At 36.4% G+C, this 14,528-nt stretch overlaps 1 protein-coding gene across 2 annotated transcripts in view; it reads right to left on the bottom strand.

Moving 5' to 3' along the window:
• Nucleotides 1-1,897: 1,897 nt before the first annotated feature.
• The window catches only part of LOC143292455 (uncharacterized), a 193,297-nt gene continuing 180,666 nt past the window's right edge, over nucleotides 1,898-14,528 (bottom strand). Inside the window, exons 72-76 of one of the 2 annotated variants that reach the window (XM_076602746.1) lie at nucleotides 13,211-13,360; nucleotides 12,810-12,947; nucleotides 11,920-12,019; nucleotides 8,309-8,539; nucleotides 1,898-7,596 (exon numbers count right to left, since the gene is read on the bottom strand). In XM_076602746.1, the coding sequence (XP_076458861.1) occupies nucleotides 7,545-7,596; nucleotides 8,309-8,539; nucleotides 11,920-12,019; nucleotides 12,810-12,947; nucleotides 13,211-13,360 (671 nt within the window). In that variant the 3' untranslated portion in view covers nucleotides 1,898-7,544. Of the gene's footprint in view, nucleotides 7,597-8,308; nucleotides 8,540-11,919; nucleotides 12,022-12,809; nucleotides 12,948-13,210; nucleotides 13,361-14,528 lie in introns of those variants that run through there. The other variant, XR_013056651.1, reaches the window with a different exon arrangement.

Below are 14,528 nucleotides of genomic sequence, written 5' to 3'. Positions count from 1 at the left end.
GAGCCTCTTTTTGTGTGATTTTTAAAAATAATTATTCTTTGTGATCATCTGCCTAATCAGTATTTGCAAGATATTTGGAAACATGTACCACACTATATTTCCTATCAATAAAACATGTCAAAGATAAGTGATGCTGATGATAGTTTTACCACTTCAACAAATATGTACACAGCCAGCCAAACAGATGTATGACGCATTAATGTCTGGAAAGAATTCCATTCTTTATTCATGTGCTAAGGAAGCACAATTGGCTATGACTGGTTGGGTTTTTAAACAAGTCTCTGTGTTGTCAAAGCATGCAACTGGACAATATGTATTCAGAATGCACTTTCATTTTCAGATAAGCTGACATAAAACTTTAACAGAACTTTGATCAAAAAAGTACTACCAGAATTAACAGACAGCTTTTGCACCGATTTGAATCGGGTGATACATCATGGCTCATGCAGTGTATTGGCAAATGTAACCATAACTGAATGGTTTGATACGGCTGCACATTATGTGAGTTTGGAAAGAAAGCTCCACCACTAAAAAAAATTTAGTCCTGCCTTTTTAATTACATATATATATATATATATATATAAAATTTTTTAAGAGCTAATATTAGCCTGGAAGAATGCTGCCTGAGTGAATCAACACAAAATCAAGTGCATATAAGGGAGAACACAGACTTGCCTTCTAAGCAGAAAATGTGCTCCAAAATTCACAGGTTTTGACAAAAGTGAGGACAGTAGTGGTCCATGCCACTACCCTCATACACACTTTTAAACAGTCTTTGAAAGATGCGCATCCTGGCATTATAATAATGGTGAAAGGAAAGGAAACAATGCAAGAACAGTATTTCAGTAGCTCAAGGAGGCGTCACTGCGTACGGACAAATCCATATACGCTACACCACATCTGCTGAGCAGATGCCTGACCAGCAGCGTAACCCAACGTGCTTAGTCAGGCCTTGACCAAAAAAAAAAAAAAAAAGAAAGAAAAAAACAAAACAAAAACAAAACAAGAATGTTGTTGTTGTTGAAAACTTTCAATGGATTTCACACTTCAAGACACAGGCTTGGCGGCTTTGGCTTTGGCATGGGCAGGGGCAGGGGTGGGTGCGGAGAACAAAGTGTAGGGTGCATGATTTTTCAACTGGTTGCATTACTGCACCTTGATCGTGATTGTTTCTTGGAGCTTAAATGTTGCCACACCATAAGATGAACTATGTTAATTAAAATAGCTGTCACCGAGGATAGGCGCTATATAAGTATCCACATCAATCAATCAATCCCCTTATGTGCTGTGTTTAGTCCATAGCAACCAGAGTGTTGTCCTCTGGCAAAATTGTTGCAGGAATCCACTCTGATAGATAAGCTAATATATATGCGCATGCACTTGAGACCTGACTAAGCGTGTTGGGTTATGCTGTTGGTCAGGCATCTGCCAAGCAGATGTGGTGTAGCATATATGGATTTGTTCGAATGCAGAGATGCCTCCTTGAGAAATTGGAACTAAATCTGAAACTGGTGTGTTTAGTACATGTGTGTGTGTGTGTGTGTGTGTGTGTGTGTGTGTGTTTGGGGGTTTGTTTTGCATTATAAAATGAAGTTTCTTTATTTATTCCTTTGTTTTTCTGAATTCTTTGTTCTTTTTGGCATGAGAAAAGTAATAGAAAAAATATTGGTTTTTTTTTCTTTCTATTGTATAGCATTAAAAAAATAACAACCTCCCCCCCCCCACCCCCCCAAAAAAAAGAAAGAAAAGGAGAGAGAGAGAGAGAGAAAGAAGAAAAATTGCAGGGGGTTAATGCAGATTATTTTCTTCACGTCCAGTCAGTTAATATGCCAGCACTGATGAAACGTTTAATAATTAAACATCTGTAGTCTTGCTTTCATCGAAAAAGACACTTCAGTATTCTTGGAAAATTATATTTATTTGTCAGTGTATATTGTAGCAAAAAAAAAATACAGGTTGTACAAAATAAAACAAACCAGCACAAACATACAAGTCAAATTACAATCTCCACGCACAATACACTTCATAACAACAATGTTCTCAACGTATTACAAAAGCCTTTAGCCCCAGTCTACTCAGCATCCTGATCAAATTGATGCGGTCTAGGAAAAAACCAACACACCAGCCTTGCACAGTAATTCATGGTGAAACATGTGATGGGCCAAGCATGAACATTAACTGTGTCCCTGTAAATATCAATGCTGCCAGTGACATCATACGCCTTGTCATCTGCAAAATTATACGTGCTCTTTTTCTGTTTCCAACCTTCAGCATCACAAATTTATCTCTTTCCTTGGTCACCACCCGCCCATCACCCTTTGAAAAAAAAAAAAAAGAAAAAAAAAGCCAGTTTCCAGTCCTCCTCCTTTATACTGTTCTCCAAAGATTTTCAACAAATTGTCTCATCTTGGTCAACTTGTGAGCTGCACTTTTCACTTCACAACACACTCATCACATACTTCATTCTGAATTCACAGGTCCGATTTGCCTGTTCCCGTTTTGCCTCCTCTTTGATTGTGCCGCCAGCCTCAATGGTCTCTAGAGAGTTTGACACATTGTCCCTTTTCACCTGCCTGCATTCCTGTTTCGCCAGTAATATGATGTCTGTCTCATATACGCACACACACATACACACACAAAATCCAGATGCAGATGAGTGTTACGTTCTATGTGCACATACACCACTATCAGCATTCTACAAACACTTCTAATTCTCAACCAGTCTTGAAACGGGGCTATTATGACATCATTCACGATAGTGAATTCTGAGCTTTTCTTTTTTTTTTCTTTCTTTACAATGCAGTGTGAGAAAAACCTTTGCTTGCTGTTCTATGATGACAGATACAAAGACCACACTAACAACACAGATTGAGCCAGAAGATGAAGAAAGAGAGTTAATTTTTTTTTTTTTAAACACTTGTACAAACGTGCATGCACACACTGACACAGAGCAACTGAGTACATTGGCAAACTGGGAATGGATGAAGCAGGATCACCTATTCTATGGTCGATGAATCAGGAAAAGGGAAAACAGGAATAGGCGAAATGGGAAAGGCAAATTGGGATGACACCCTTCTCTGACTTATCCTTGATAGTTTTAGATCATATTCCTCCCAAAACATTCTTTAACCAACCCATCTGCATCTTGATGTTATACACAATACTTATAACTACAATTTTTATAACAAATAAATCTTGTGCAAAGACTCAAAAGCTGCGATATTCAACTCTGGGCAAGTCAGTGTACATAGTCTTAACACTGGAAAGGTAAAACAAACAGAAAATGTTTGTGTTTTTAACTACACATATTACATACACAGGGCAATATATGCATTATATTTGCATGAACACAATAAAATATAAGTTTTCTCAATGTTTTGGTTTGTAGCTATTATCAGTTGAGAAATAACCATGACTTCCTTTATGAAAGGAGGAAGACAGCAACAAGAGAGAGAGATGGATGGATGGTTTATTCACTCTCATGAAAGGGTGTCATGAAATGAACATCTGTGAAAAAAAAAAAAAAATCATCATAGACAAAACATACTTTGTCCTGTAATATATTCTCAGCTAAGCAATTCACAATACACATAATAACACATACATTCAATAATAATACATCAGTTTCGTTGTGTTCTCTGTAACGGTATATATGTTTAGCATTTCTGAAATACCATTTCTAATTCTTATCTTTGCATACTTAAAATGTCCATCTAGATTATCAGTATATATGTTCTGACACTGGGTACATTACAAAAGGTACTATAAACATTAAATCTGGCAATGGTTTTCACAAGGCAGTCCCATTCCTGCCCTTCTGCATAGAATTAGCCTTTCTTTGAAAATCTTCAGAAAATCATCAATCCTCTCCGCACCTTGATTAAGCCATATATGGCCAAATCCAAACATGTACAATTTACAACATATTTGTAGCCCAGTTTTTTTGTTTTTTTTACCATGTACATCCTAATCAAATAACATTTAATAATCTCTGTGTGGCAATCTAGACTCCTGCATTTTCAACAAGTTTAGCAAATATCTGACACATTTCATACATGAATTTTTATATGTAGGATACCTGTTTGTTTCTCTGTATACAAAATCTTTAGGTGTAGTTAGAGACAGAGAGAGATAGGAATAAAGAACACAATCAATTATCTGTTTATAAACTGAATCACTTTGTGAATTGCTGACCATTCTCTGTGCCTGTCATCATTCACATCTCTCTGTTCACTCTTTCTTTAATGGTCATCAATAAAACATGCTCATCTTATGATCATGGTAGACTGGAAATGTTTTAGACATTAATACAGAACTCTTTACATTCACAGCTGCAAGCTATCCAGCAATGCTCTGAGTGATTCTTAACATATCACTGTCCAAAAACAGACATGCAAACAGAAACATGAAACTGCTCTCTCTTTTTTTTTTTCAATCCAATTCCAGCAACATGGACAACAAAAATACAGATGGTGAAAAAGAAATAGAAGAAGAAAAAAAAGCTCTGCATGCATAGTGGAAATTAAAAAAAGCCAATAAGTTAGCAAGCAATGAAAGGAAGCAATGGAGGTTTTTTTTTTTTTTTTAGTACACCTGATACGCATGCAAAGGGAGGGAAAAAACCCTAAAACCCCTCAATCTCTCATTTACAATGCCATGTTTGTTAATCCATGTCATTCTTTTGCTCAGCCATTTTATTTCTGCTCAGGATTGATGTTTTTATCAGCTAGTACCATCGTTAACTGGTATTTACATTAGAAGACTTCATCTGACACAAATCTGTGTACATTTCTATTTAGTCATCTTTGTTTGAATTAGTGATCTCTGCATCCTTTGAAACTATTTCACTTCTGTCACCTTAATTCATCTTATTTCAAATCAGTGACATTCATATATTTCAAAAACAGTGTTCAGTTTGGTGGCAAAAAGATGACATTATGTATGCTGGGTTTTTTTTCATCTCAAACATCAGCATTTTATCAACTTTTTTTTAACCCCTTTAACATTTAACATTTATTTCTCTTACATGAAAATGTAATGGGAATTATATGAATTCCTATACTTTTATTCTAAATAAGTGTATCACACATATTTGATCTACATGAATACTTGGTTCCTAAAATCATATGCATATGCACATGCTTACATGTCCTGGAATATCATGAATATGGGGAAGAACACTAAAACGATTAAGGAACAGCAGGTGAAATACAAAAGATTAGTACTAAGCACTGATACTGATAACTGATTCCAGCAAATCACTGTTAAGTATTTTGAGGAATGACAATGCTTCGTTTGGTACTAAAAAGTGAAAATGGCTTTGCAAACTATGGTAACGCCATTCCATGTGAGGCCATAATGTCATGACAAAAACTGGAGCTTGGTGACATCATCTGTTTGCTCCACTTCATCATGGAGACTCTAGGTCCCTAATGACAAGCATATTCTGTGTACAAAAGGGGTACAAAAGTTTTCAATTGCTTTATGCACAGAAAAAAAAAATGACACACATTACACACAAAAGTAACAAACTGAAAACGAATACAAAAAGTAACAATGTTAACATTCATTTTTAAATTTCAGTGATATCAAGCAAGGTGGTAAAATGTAAACAGAATCAAAATCATTATCAAGAAATGGAGTAATTAGATAAGGTTTCAAGTCCTGAAGTGGAAATATCAGTCAATGTCGGAAGTTTCTATTGTTGTCCTTGTAGCCTGACAGGGTAAATGAAAACAGTACTGTGGACCGTGAAACAAGGTATTAAAATGATCAGCAATAGCACAAATGAAAATCATACAAACAAACGAATTGAAACATGTAAATTTCAGTACCTTGTCACGACTTCTAGCTGTTAGATCATCATTTCTAAGTACTGTATTTTACTGACAATGTGCTGTGGATAAAAGACACATCCCTGAATTAGAAAAAAAAAAAATAATAAAATTTTAATGACACAATAATGTGCAGCATGTTGAACCTGTAAAGCTCACAACAAAATGATAAACTAAACAATAAACTTAAAGATAGAGTGCAGATGGGTCAATCACTGTCACTGCCACAACCATATTTACATTTTCAGGCAAAGTTTATGTTGAGGCCCTGTTGTCGTCATTAAAACTGTCTTCATTTGTGTCGTCTGCTCTGTCAGTCTGTGCCTTCTTCAATCCATCCTGTCCCCACTCTACAGAATGGGTTGTTTGTGTGCATGTGAGCTGTTTGTGAGTGTTTTTATTCTGATTCATGGGTAGGTTTCATTGATTTTCACTGGCACAAACGTCCTGTTTCCCGGTTTTGAGGTCAACCTCAATACAGTTTTGATTCACAGCAGCATGTCAGCAGTCTTTAACTTGACATTAGGCGCGCTGTATTATGAGGTGCATTGGTTGAAGTTGAGGAAAAAAACAAACCACCTTACAGTGTGTACAGTACAATATCTTTCATGGTGACCTTGAACAGCGGTTATTGACCATTCGGGTGCTATGTCACCTTTACTTTTGGAAAGAGTTGTGAAGGAATTGTGTTTCTGTGATTTCTTTTTTTCTTTTTCTTTCTACAAATTTTCAGATCAATATTGTCTTCTTGTACTAGGATTTGCTATGCAGTAATATCTGGCAACAAATGGTTCTGCAATATGGTGAATAATACACAAATAAAAGACAGCACAAAAATCTATAAAGTGACATATATAAACATCTACTGGTCTGGAAAGCGATAACAATGCAGATTTAAAGCAGAAGGCAAAAATGCGATACACATTATACAAAAAAGAAATAAATGAAAAAAAAAAGCAGTCAAAGTTCAAAGAATAAAAACGTCCATGCAAAATAGCACAAACTCTTTGTCGGCCTTCACTGTGTTTACATGTTTCAGTTATTCAAGGTAACTCATTATGTCATTGGGATATTGGTATATATATTAAAACAAAACTCTCACATAGTACATTTGTACACCTGTGTATTACACTGTATTATATTGCAATGAACTGTTAATCAGTCACAACAGATCTTTTTGTGTGAAATTTGGGTTGCACCCCCCTCTCCCCCGCATCCCTTGGGACAGCACATCAACAATGTGGCGCAATGCATTTATTGGTCTGCCTGCATGTATCTTTCTTTACATAGTTAGAGGGGATTTTGCCACAGACAACTTTCTTGTTGCTGTGGGTTCTTTAGCATGCACTGATTGTGTGTGTGTGTGTGTGTGTGTGTGTGTGTGTGTGTGTGTGTTGTTGTTGTTGTTGTTGAATGGATACTATACAAATTCTGGTTAAACATGTAACATTATCTTCGAACAAAATGTACCATTCAAAACCTTCACAAGCAATACCTGCTAAAGATTCTTATTTACAAATGAATACATTCTTGACCATGCAACAGAATACAGAAAGCGAATCACACTGTTCTTGTGTTCTTGTTCCTGCTGTGTATATGTATGTATATATATATAAACAATACCATAATTGTCATAGTCAGTTTGAACCAATGAGACTCATAACAGGGGCATGGATAAAGCAAATTGGGTTCTGAAAATGCACAAAACTCTTACATTTCATCCAAATCTCTCCACTCACTCTGATATGACCGAGACCTTGTTCTGAAACGATACCAGAGTAGCAATGCAAATTAAATCAGCATCAACGTTAGTCCACACATCACAAGCAACAAAATAACTTGGCATATTATCATGCTGAAAGCAGCAAATTTCATTGCAGTTGTTTCAATTTGTATCTTGATTATTATTATTATTATTATTATTATTATTATTTTTACAGCCAACAGTGAATGCTCAAAGATGCAGTAAAATAAAGCTGACAATGTGACAAAGCCACCAAGCCAAGACACCTTTTCACATTATGAAGTGGGTTTACCCCAGACAGCTTTTAGATTCTGTACCAAGAATGACCACGGCCATGCTGTTGTTTTCTGCCACTGTGGACAATCAATCCCATCTTCATTCATGTACAATCATTAAACCTTTGTGAAATCTTAACTGAACTGGATTAATTCTATCTTTTCAAAACTGGTGTGAAAAATTTGGCACACGGCAGCTATGTCTTCAGGTGTAGAAATCTTATTTCACCCCACTTTGAAAGAAGTGATTATCTCATCATCTCTCCATATACGCTGCAATGTAACGACTGCTGTAGATACACTTTGAAAGAAGTGATTATCTCACCATCTCTCCATTATATGCTGCAATGTAACGACTACTGTAGAAACACTTTGAAAGTGGTGATTGTCTCACCATCTCTCCATTACATGCTGCAATGTTAAGAGACAGGTGTGGACACAATTAGTAGCTGTACCTGCTGGGTGGATCAGAGTTCTTGTCTGGCGCGTAGAAGTCGCGCACCTCCTGGTCAGCGGCAGGGTTCATGTACATGATGGCCGGCCTGCTGGGGTAGCCGCGCAATCCGTTGTCGTACAGTGGGTAGTTGTAGTCCTGGTACTGCTCCGACATCCCGTCATCAGTCACAAAGTATGGTTCTCTGGGACCTGCCATGCCATTCTTCTTTCCTTTCTTGGCAGCTCGTCTCCTGAAGTCAGAGATCAACACTCGTTCATAATCTGCTTCTTGTATAATAAAAAGGTTTCATCGCACAAAAGGTTTCACTGCACTGCTTTGTGCTGACATACTATTATTTTTCTTGTCTGATCAGTTTCAGTTTCAGTAGCTCAAGGAGGCGTCACTGCGTTCGGACAAATCCATATACGCTACACCACATCTGCCAAGCAGATGCCTGACCAGCAGCGTAACCCAACGCGCTTAGTCAGGCCTTGAGGAAAAAAAAAAAAGAAAAGAAAAAAAAGGTGAATAAATGATAGATAAGCTTACACAAATAAATAAATAAATAATAACTATAATGTAAAAAAAAGAAAGAAAAAAAAGACAGGCTTCTAAGTTTCCACATCTGATCAATGCAGAATCAAATTGCAGATGACAATTTCTCTGACCATGACAGAATCTATAGGTTCAAAAGGATTCTTCTCAGCGTGCATTGAACTGAAAGTTTGTGTTATTTGTACAGGATGCTGACCTTCTTGTACAAAAAGGTTTAACTGCACTGTTTCACACTGAGATACTATATCCCGATAAATGACGAACATGTGCGCATCTGTGTAAACCTAGAGCAATGAAAGAGAACAAATGTAGTTAAATGCTCTTCCACCATTTGGAAATGGCAATCTTAGCTGATCTAATGGCAAAATGTCATCATGTGGTAAACTTCTTGTCAAGGTGTCATGACTGGATTTGGTCCATCTTATAAACAACTCAAGGAAAGTCACCTCACAAACCTGTCATGTCATTCTATCTATACTCTGTGAGTGTGTACGTGTGTGTGTGTGTGTGTGTGTGTGTGTGTGTGTGTGTGTGTGTGTGTGTGTGTGTTTTCTTCAGTTTAACGTCTATTCACTGTAAGTGTTTTTAGACGGAAAGGAGTTAAGTAGTGTATAAAGGAAAGGGAATGCATGTGAATATTAGTGTAAAAAAAAAAAAGTGTTCATGTATCAGAGGAAAAAGTATATTATAAGAAAAAGAGATTGTGGTGTGTATTGAATGAGGTGTCATGGGAAGGAGAATATGTATATGCATATCAACAAGTATTAACCTACAACAATGTAAATATAAATAACAGTATTAATTATAACACATCAAAGGAGGATACCAACTGGACTGGACTTTAAAATTTCTGAAAACATTCTAAGCAATGAATAATCATTCAAAATCTTTTCAGTGGCTAATGAGATATTGGAAGAAAAGTCATCAACTACATCTTTTGGAATTAACTGTCTTATGCTCAGACAATGAATGAGTTGATGGCTTACAGTTATTTGCTTACCGCATATACATTTTATATTTTCAGAAAATTTTGTACGAAAGGCATTTAAACGAAGTCTATACATCAGACTTGTAATTTGTCTTGAATGTGCTGCTGGTGTTGAATTTAGAAAATGTTTGGGATCAGCTGCATTCTTTGTGTTTACACAACATTGGTAATATTGATTATTTGAATCTATAAGTAATTTCTTAAATCGATTTCTAGATACATTTTCTATACAACTAATGCATTCATGTAGATCTAACAGGATGTCAAGTTGTATTGCGCCTTTGAAATTACATGCTGCTCTTCTAGCTGCTTGGTCTACCCACTCATTTGAAGATATTCCACAGTGCGAAGGTACCCAAGAGAAAGTTATTTTAATGCCCTGTTTTGTCAGTTGGTGAATAATATGTTTTATTTTCATTGTCATCGCTTCTTTGAATTTGGAGATTCTATAGTTTGTAATACTGACTTTGAGTCTACACATAATAAAATTTCACTTACAGTTTTCAGAATGTCTGAAATATAATTTAAGGCCATAAGTATGGCTATAAGTTCAGCTGTGAAAATGGAATATTGTCTACCAATGTAGTATAATTTTTCTATTCTAAATGAAGGAATTACAAAAGCCGCTCCTGAATTACCATCTTCTAGAACAGATCCATCTGTGTATATTTTTAGATAATTTGAATATTGATTTTCTATATGGGAGAGCACTTCAGGTTTTAACAAAAATGGTGACTGGTTCTTGGATAAATCTGTATAATCCATGTCAAAGGTAGCTTTACACTGCTCCCATTCAGGTACTTTTGCAATTTGCTTGTCTTTTGATTCCGTAGCACTAATGATATCTGATGCAAATGTATTAATGGATGTCATAGACTGTATCGTCTTAGCTCTTTTCGCAAAATCTTTTTGTGAACTCAAATTAGTTTCTTCTTTTGAAAATGTTTCATATGCAAAAGATTTGATAACGAATTTCGCGGCTGAAGCTTTCCTTTGTTCATCAAGAGATAAAACACTTCTTTGTAAGTCCCTAAATCTGATGTAAGAATGGGCACACCCAGAGCGAGTTTACAAGCCTTACAATCAATGCTTTGCAGCTTCTTTAGCAAATGCAGTGGAGCACTGAAAAATACCTCTTGAGCGTATGTCAAGCGTGAACGTACGAGGGAGGTAGCGAGAGATATCAATGCTTTGGTATCTTGCCCCCAGTGCTGTTTACAAATTATTTTAAAGAAATTTAGACTTTTCTTGCTTTGTTTAGTATATAGTCAATATGATAATTCCACGAAAGCATTGAAGAAAGATAGACTCCCAAAAATTTAACAGATTGTGTTTTTCTGATGATAGTACCATTTATTGTAAACACGGGGAGCTTTTCTGGGTCAGATCCTGTATTAAACAGCATCATATTTGTTTTTTCTAAGGACAATGATAAGCCATTTTCTGTCATAAAGTTGCTGATTTATCAAGTTCCCGCTGGTATATTTTCTTTATGTAATTCAATGTCCTAGTAGGTGTTTTATTTTTCATTGTCACCTTCATCCATAAACAAATGTCATCAGCAAATTGAACCAAGACTGTATCTTTAGTTAGCTTATTAGGTAGATCTGCTAATAATATATTGAATAAAATTGGTGAAATTACTGATCCTTGTGGTAACCCCATGTGTAACTGTCTGGGGTTTGAGTAGGTATTTCCTATTCTTACTTGTATAGATCTATCTGATAAAAAAAACTTCTAATATAATCATACATGTTGCCTGTGATACCGATATTTTTCAGTTTATATAAAAGTCAAGCATGCCACACTTGGTCATATGCTTTTTTCACATAAAAAAAGTCGCTAATACGTTTTTCCACCTTGGAAACTGTTGTTTTACCTGTGTAGTCAGTTTGACTAGATGTTCTGTGGAGGATCTACGCGTGCATGTGTGTGTCAGATAATGCCTATAAGAAGGCCATGCTTTTAAAACATGCTTTAAACCTCAGCCATAATACTGCAGCATATCTCATGAACTGACAGACTGTTGTAATGCCCCCCATGAATTGAAAGAGGTTTTGTTCCTGATCAGTGAATGAAATACTTACAAACAGCCCACAATACCAACAATGAGAAGCACAATCAGCAAGAATGCCCCTGCTCCGCCCACAATACCAGCAATCATTGCTGTCTTGTCATCAGAGGAAGCTGTTGGACACAAACATTTACCTGATAATCAAGATTACAACATATTTCGATGAGGATGCGGATGAGGACAGAAATGAGAGAGAGAGAGAGAGAGAGAGAGAGAGAGAGAGAGAGAGTGAGAGACAGAGAGAGAGAGAGAGAGTAAGAGCGAGAGAGAGAGAGAGAGAGAATGACACTGACAAAATTTTACTGATAATGACTAACAATCTTCATGTCAAGGGGGAATAAGCCAGATCCTAGAAAACGTCAGTGAAAAAAATGTTAAAGAAAAGAAAGTAACTTTTCTAATTCTACATATACACAAACCCATGCAAGCATGAGTATGCGAGGTTATTCTCCCACACGTGTTATCAAGCCATTGAGCAATTAAAAAAAACAACCAAATTTATCTTGTCCGAAAGTTGTAAAATGATCTTTAATCAATTTATTTTTAAAAAAAGTTTATATATATATATATAAACCAAATTACTCAGTTTACTTTTTCTAATTCCATACTTTTTTTGGTGATATATTTTGCCAGATATTAGACAATCTCTTCTCTTTTGGACGAAAGAAAGCATACTAAAGCTGGTCTCGCAGCTACAGGTTTAGAGAACAAAGCATAATCATTTCTAATGTTCACACCATTTTTAAACAAAACGTACATTTTTCATTCTGTTCACACCACTGTACTAAAAAAAACAACAACTGAGGGTCTGTGTTGGTCAGCACCTCTGGTAAAATAATGGCAGTACAGATCCATCGGGCAATTTTGGAAGGACGGCAAACATACAATAAAATGAACACTCACCTTTTTTGGCTGAGCACATGTCACCACTGTAGTTTTTATCACACTGACAGCGTACCCCGTCAGTGGCGGCAGCATCAAAGACACATTCACCATGACCAGAGCAGTATGTCTCCCTTGCAGTGACTTCTTCGCATTTTTCTGCATTCATACCAGAATACTTTCAGTTTAAAGCCTGCATCTGGGACAGAAGGATGTAAAATATCAAGCACAAGATTCGAGTGAACTTCACTGAACATTACAGTCAATTGTGAAGAGAAATCAGAATTCACACTGAAACAAATGATGAACGAGACAGCTGTTGACCATGTATGTTTGTACTTTAGAATTTTAGTTACAAAACTGTAATCACCGACAAAGTATAAACTGTTCAGAACATGTATCGACAATGATGCTGAACCTACTGATGCAGTGTGCTGATCCAGTGGAAGAGGCGAAGGTATTTTGGGGACAGGGCAAACAGCTCTTTTGACCAGTGCTGTTCTGGTAGGTGTTCTCGCCACAACGGACACAGTCAAGCCCATCAGCTGAGAATGTTCCAGCTGTACAGTTCTCTGATGAAAAGACAAAGAAAATCACATCACTAAACATGGAGCTGAAACATTCATCATAGCTATATAGTGTACATGGTTTTGCATGCTCTACTCCTTATCAATACAACATATTTCCTTCGTTGTCCAGCAGCTGATTTTGCAATGTTGATAACTTAAATTCTCAACCAAAGAAATGAAAACAATGATAAAGGAGAAAGGAAAAAACTGACTACAAGTGTGGAACACATATTTTGTCCTGCACTCTGAGATCAGGCAGCAGAGGAGGGAAAACAGCATACACAGCCATACAAGCCTGGTACAGTTGGAAACTCTTTAATATAGGGTCAAATGTTTTGCTTATATATTGTGTTTAAGCTTGTCATTTTCTTGACAAATTAAAGCTAGCAGAGAGACTGCTTATGTGAAAGCAAGTGACAGTGACGTTTATAATTATATTTAAATGATAGAGACTAACGGTGTGGCTGAGATAAAGTGACAGTTTAAAAATGACATAAAATTATTGTTCATGTATAGTGGAAATCAAGAAGAGGCTGACTGAGAGCAAGAAAAGTCTACAACTTGACAAGGTATCGTCCTTGTTTTTTGGTCTGTGTGTGTGTGTGTGTGTGTGTGTGTTTTTTTGTCTGTGTGTGTGTGTGTGTGTGTGTGTGTGTGTGTGTGATTGTTGAGGTGGTTATTTTTATTTAACACGGTCCCCTTAAAATCGTGGAAGGACCTCCTCAGACCCTGCAGCCCTTACATTTGATCTTTACAGGAAACACTGAAAGCTGTGTGCCTCTCGGTTACCAAGAGTAACAGTACTTTGTTTTTCAGTGCTTCTGAGAAATAAACATAAATAACACTGGTATAAGCAAAAATCAAACTTATCATAAGAATTAACTGATTTTACTCTGACATCCATCACTCAAGTTAAGCAACAACAACAGAAAAAAAACAACAACAACAACAACAACAAAAAGGGCTCAGTTTGTGTAATATCATACATGCACATTGTGACACCTCTACTGTAATGTAACTGTTTCCAATTCAAAAGCACCAGAATGAACTGTACTCAACGACACACTATTACTGCATTGATGGAGCAGTGTTTATTCTTCTTCCCACGTTCTCTCATATGTACATGAGTGGACTTTTACGTGTATGACCGTTTTATTACCCTGCAAGTAGG

The sequence above is a fragment of the Babylonia areolata genome, chromosome 18 (genome assembly GCF_041734735.1).
Source record: "Babylonia areolata isolate BAREFJ2019XMU chromosome 18, ASM4173473v1, whole genome shotgun sequence".
NCBI lineage: Eukaryota > Metazoa > Mollusca > Gastropoda > Neogastropoda > Buccinidae > Babylonia > Babylonia areolata.
Note: the sequence above shows the minus strand (reverse complement) of the source record. Positions and strands in the feature narration are given on the sequence as shown.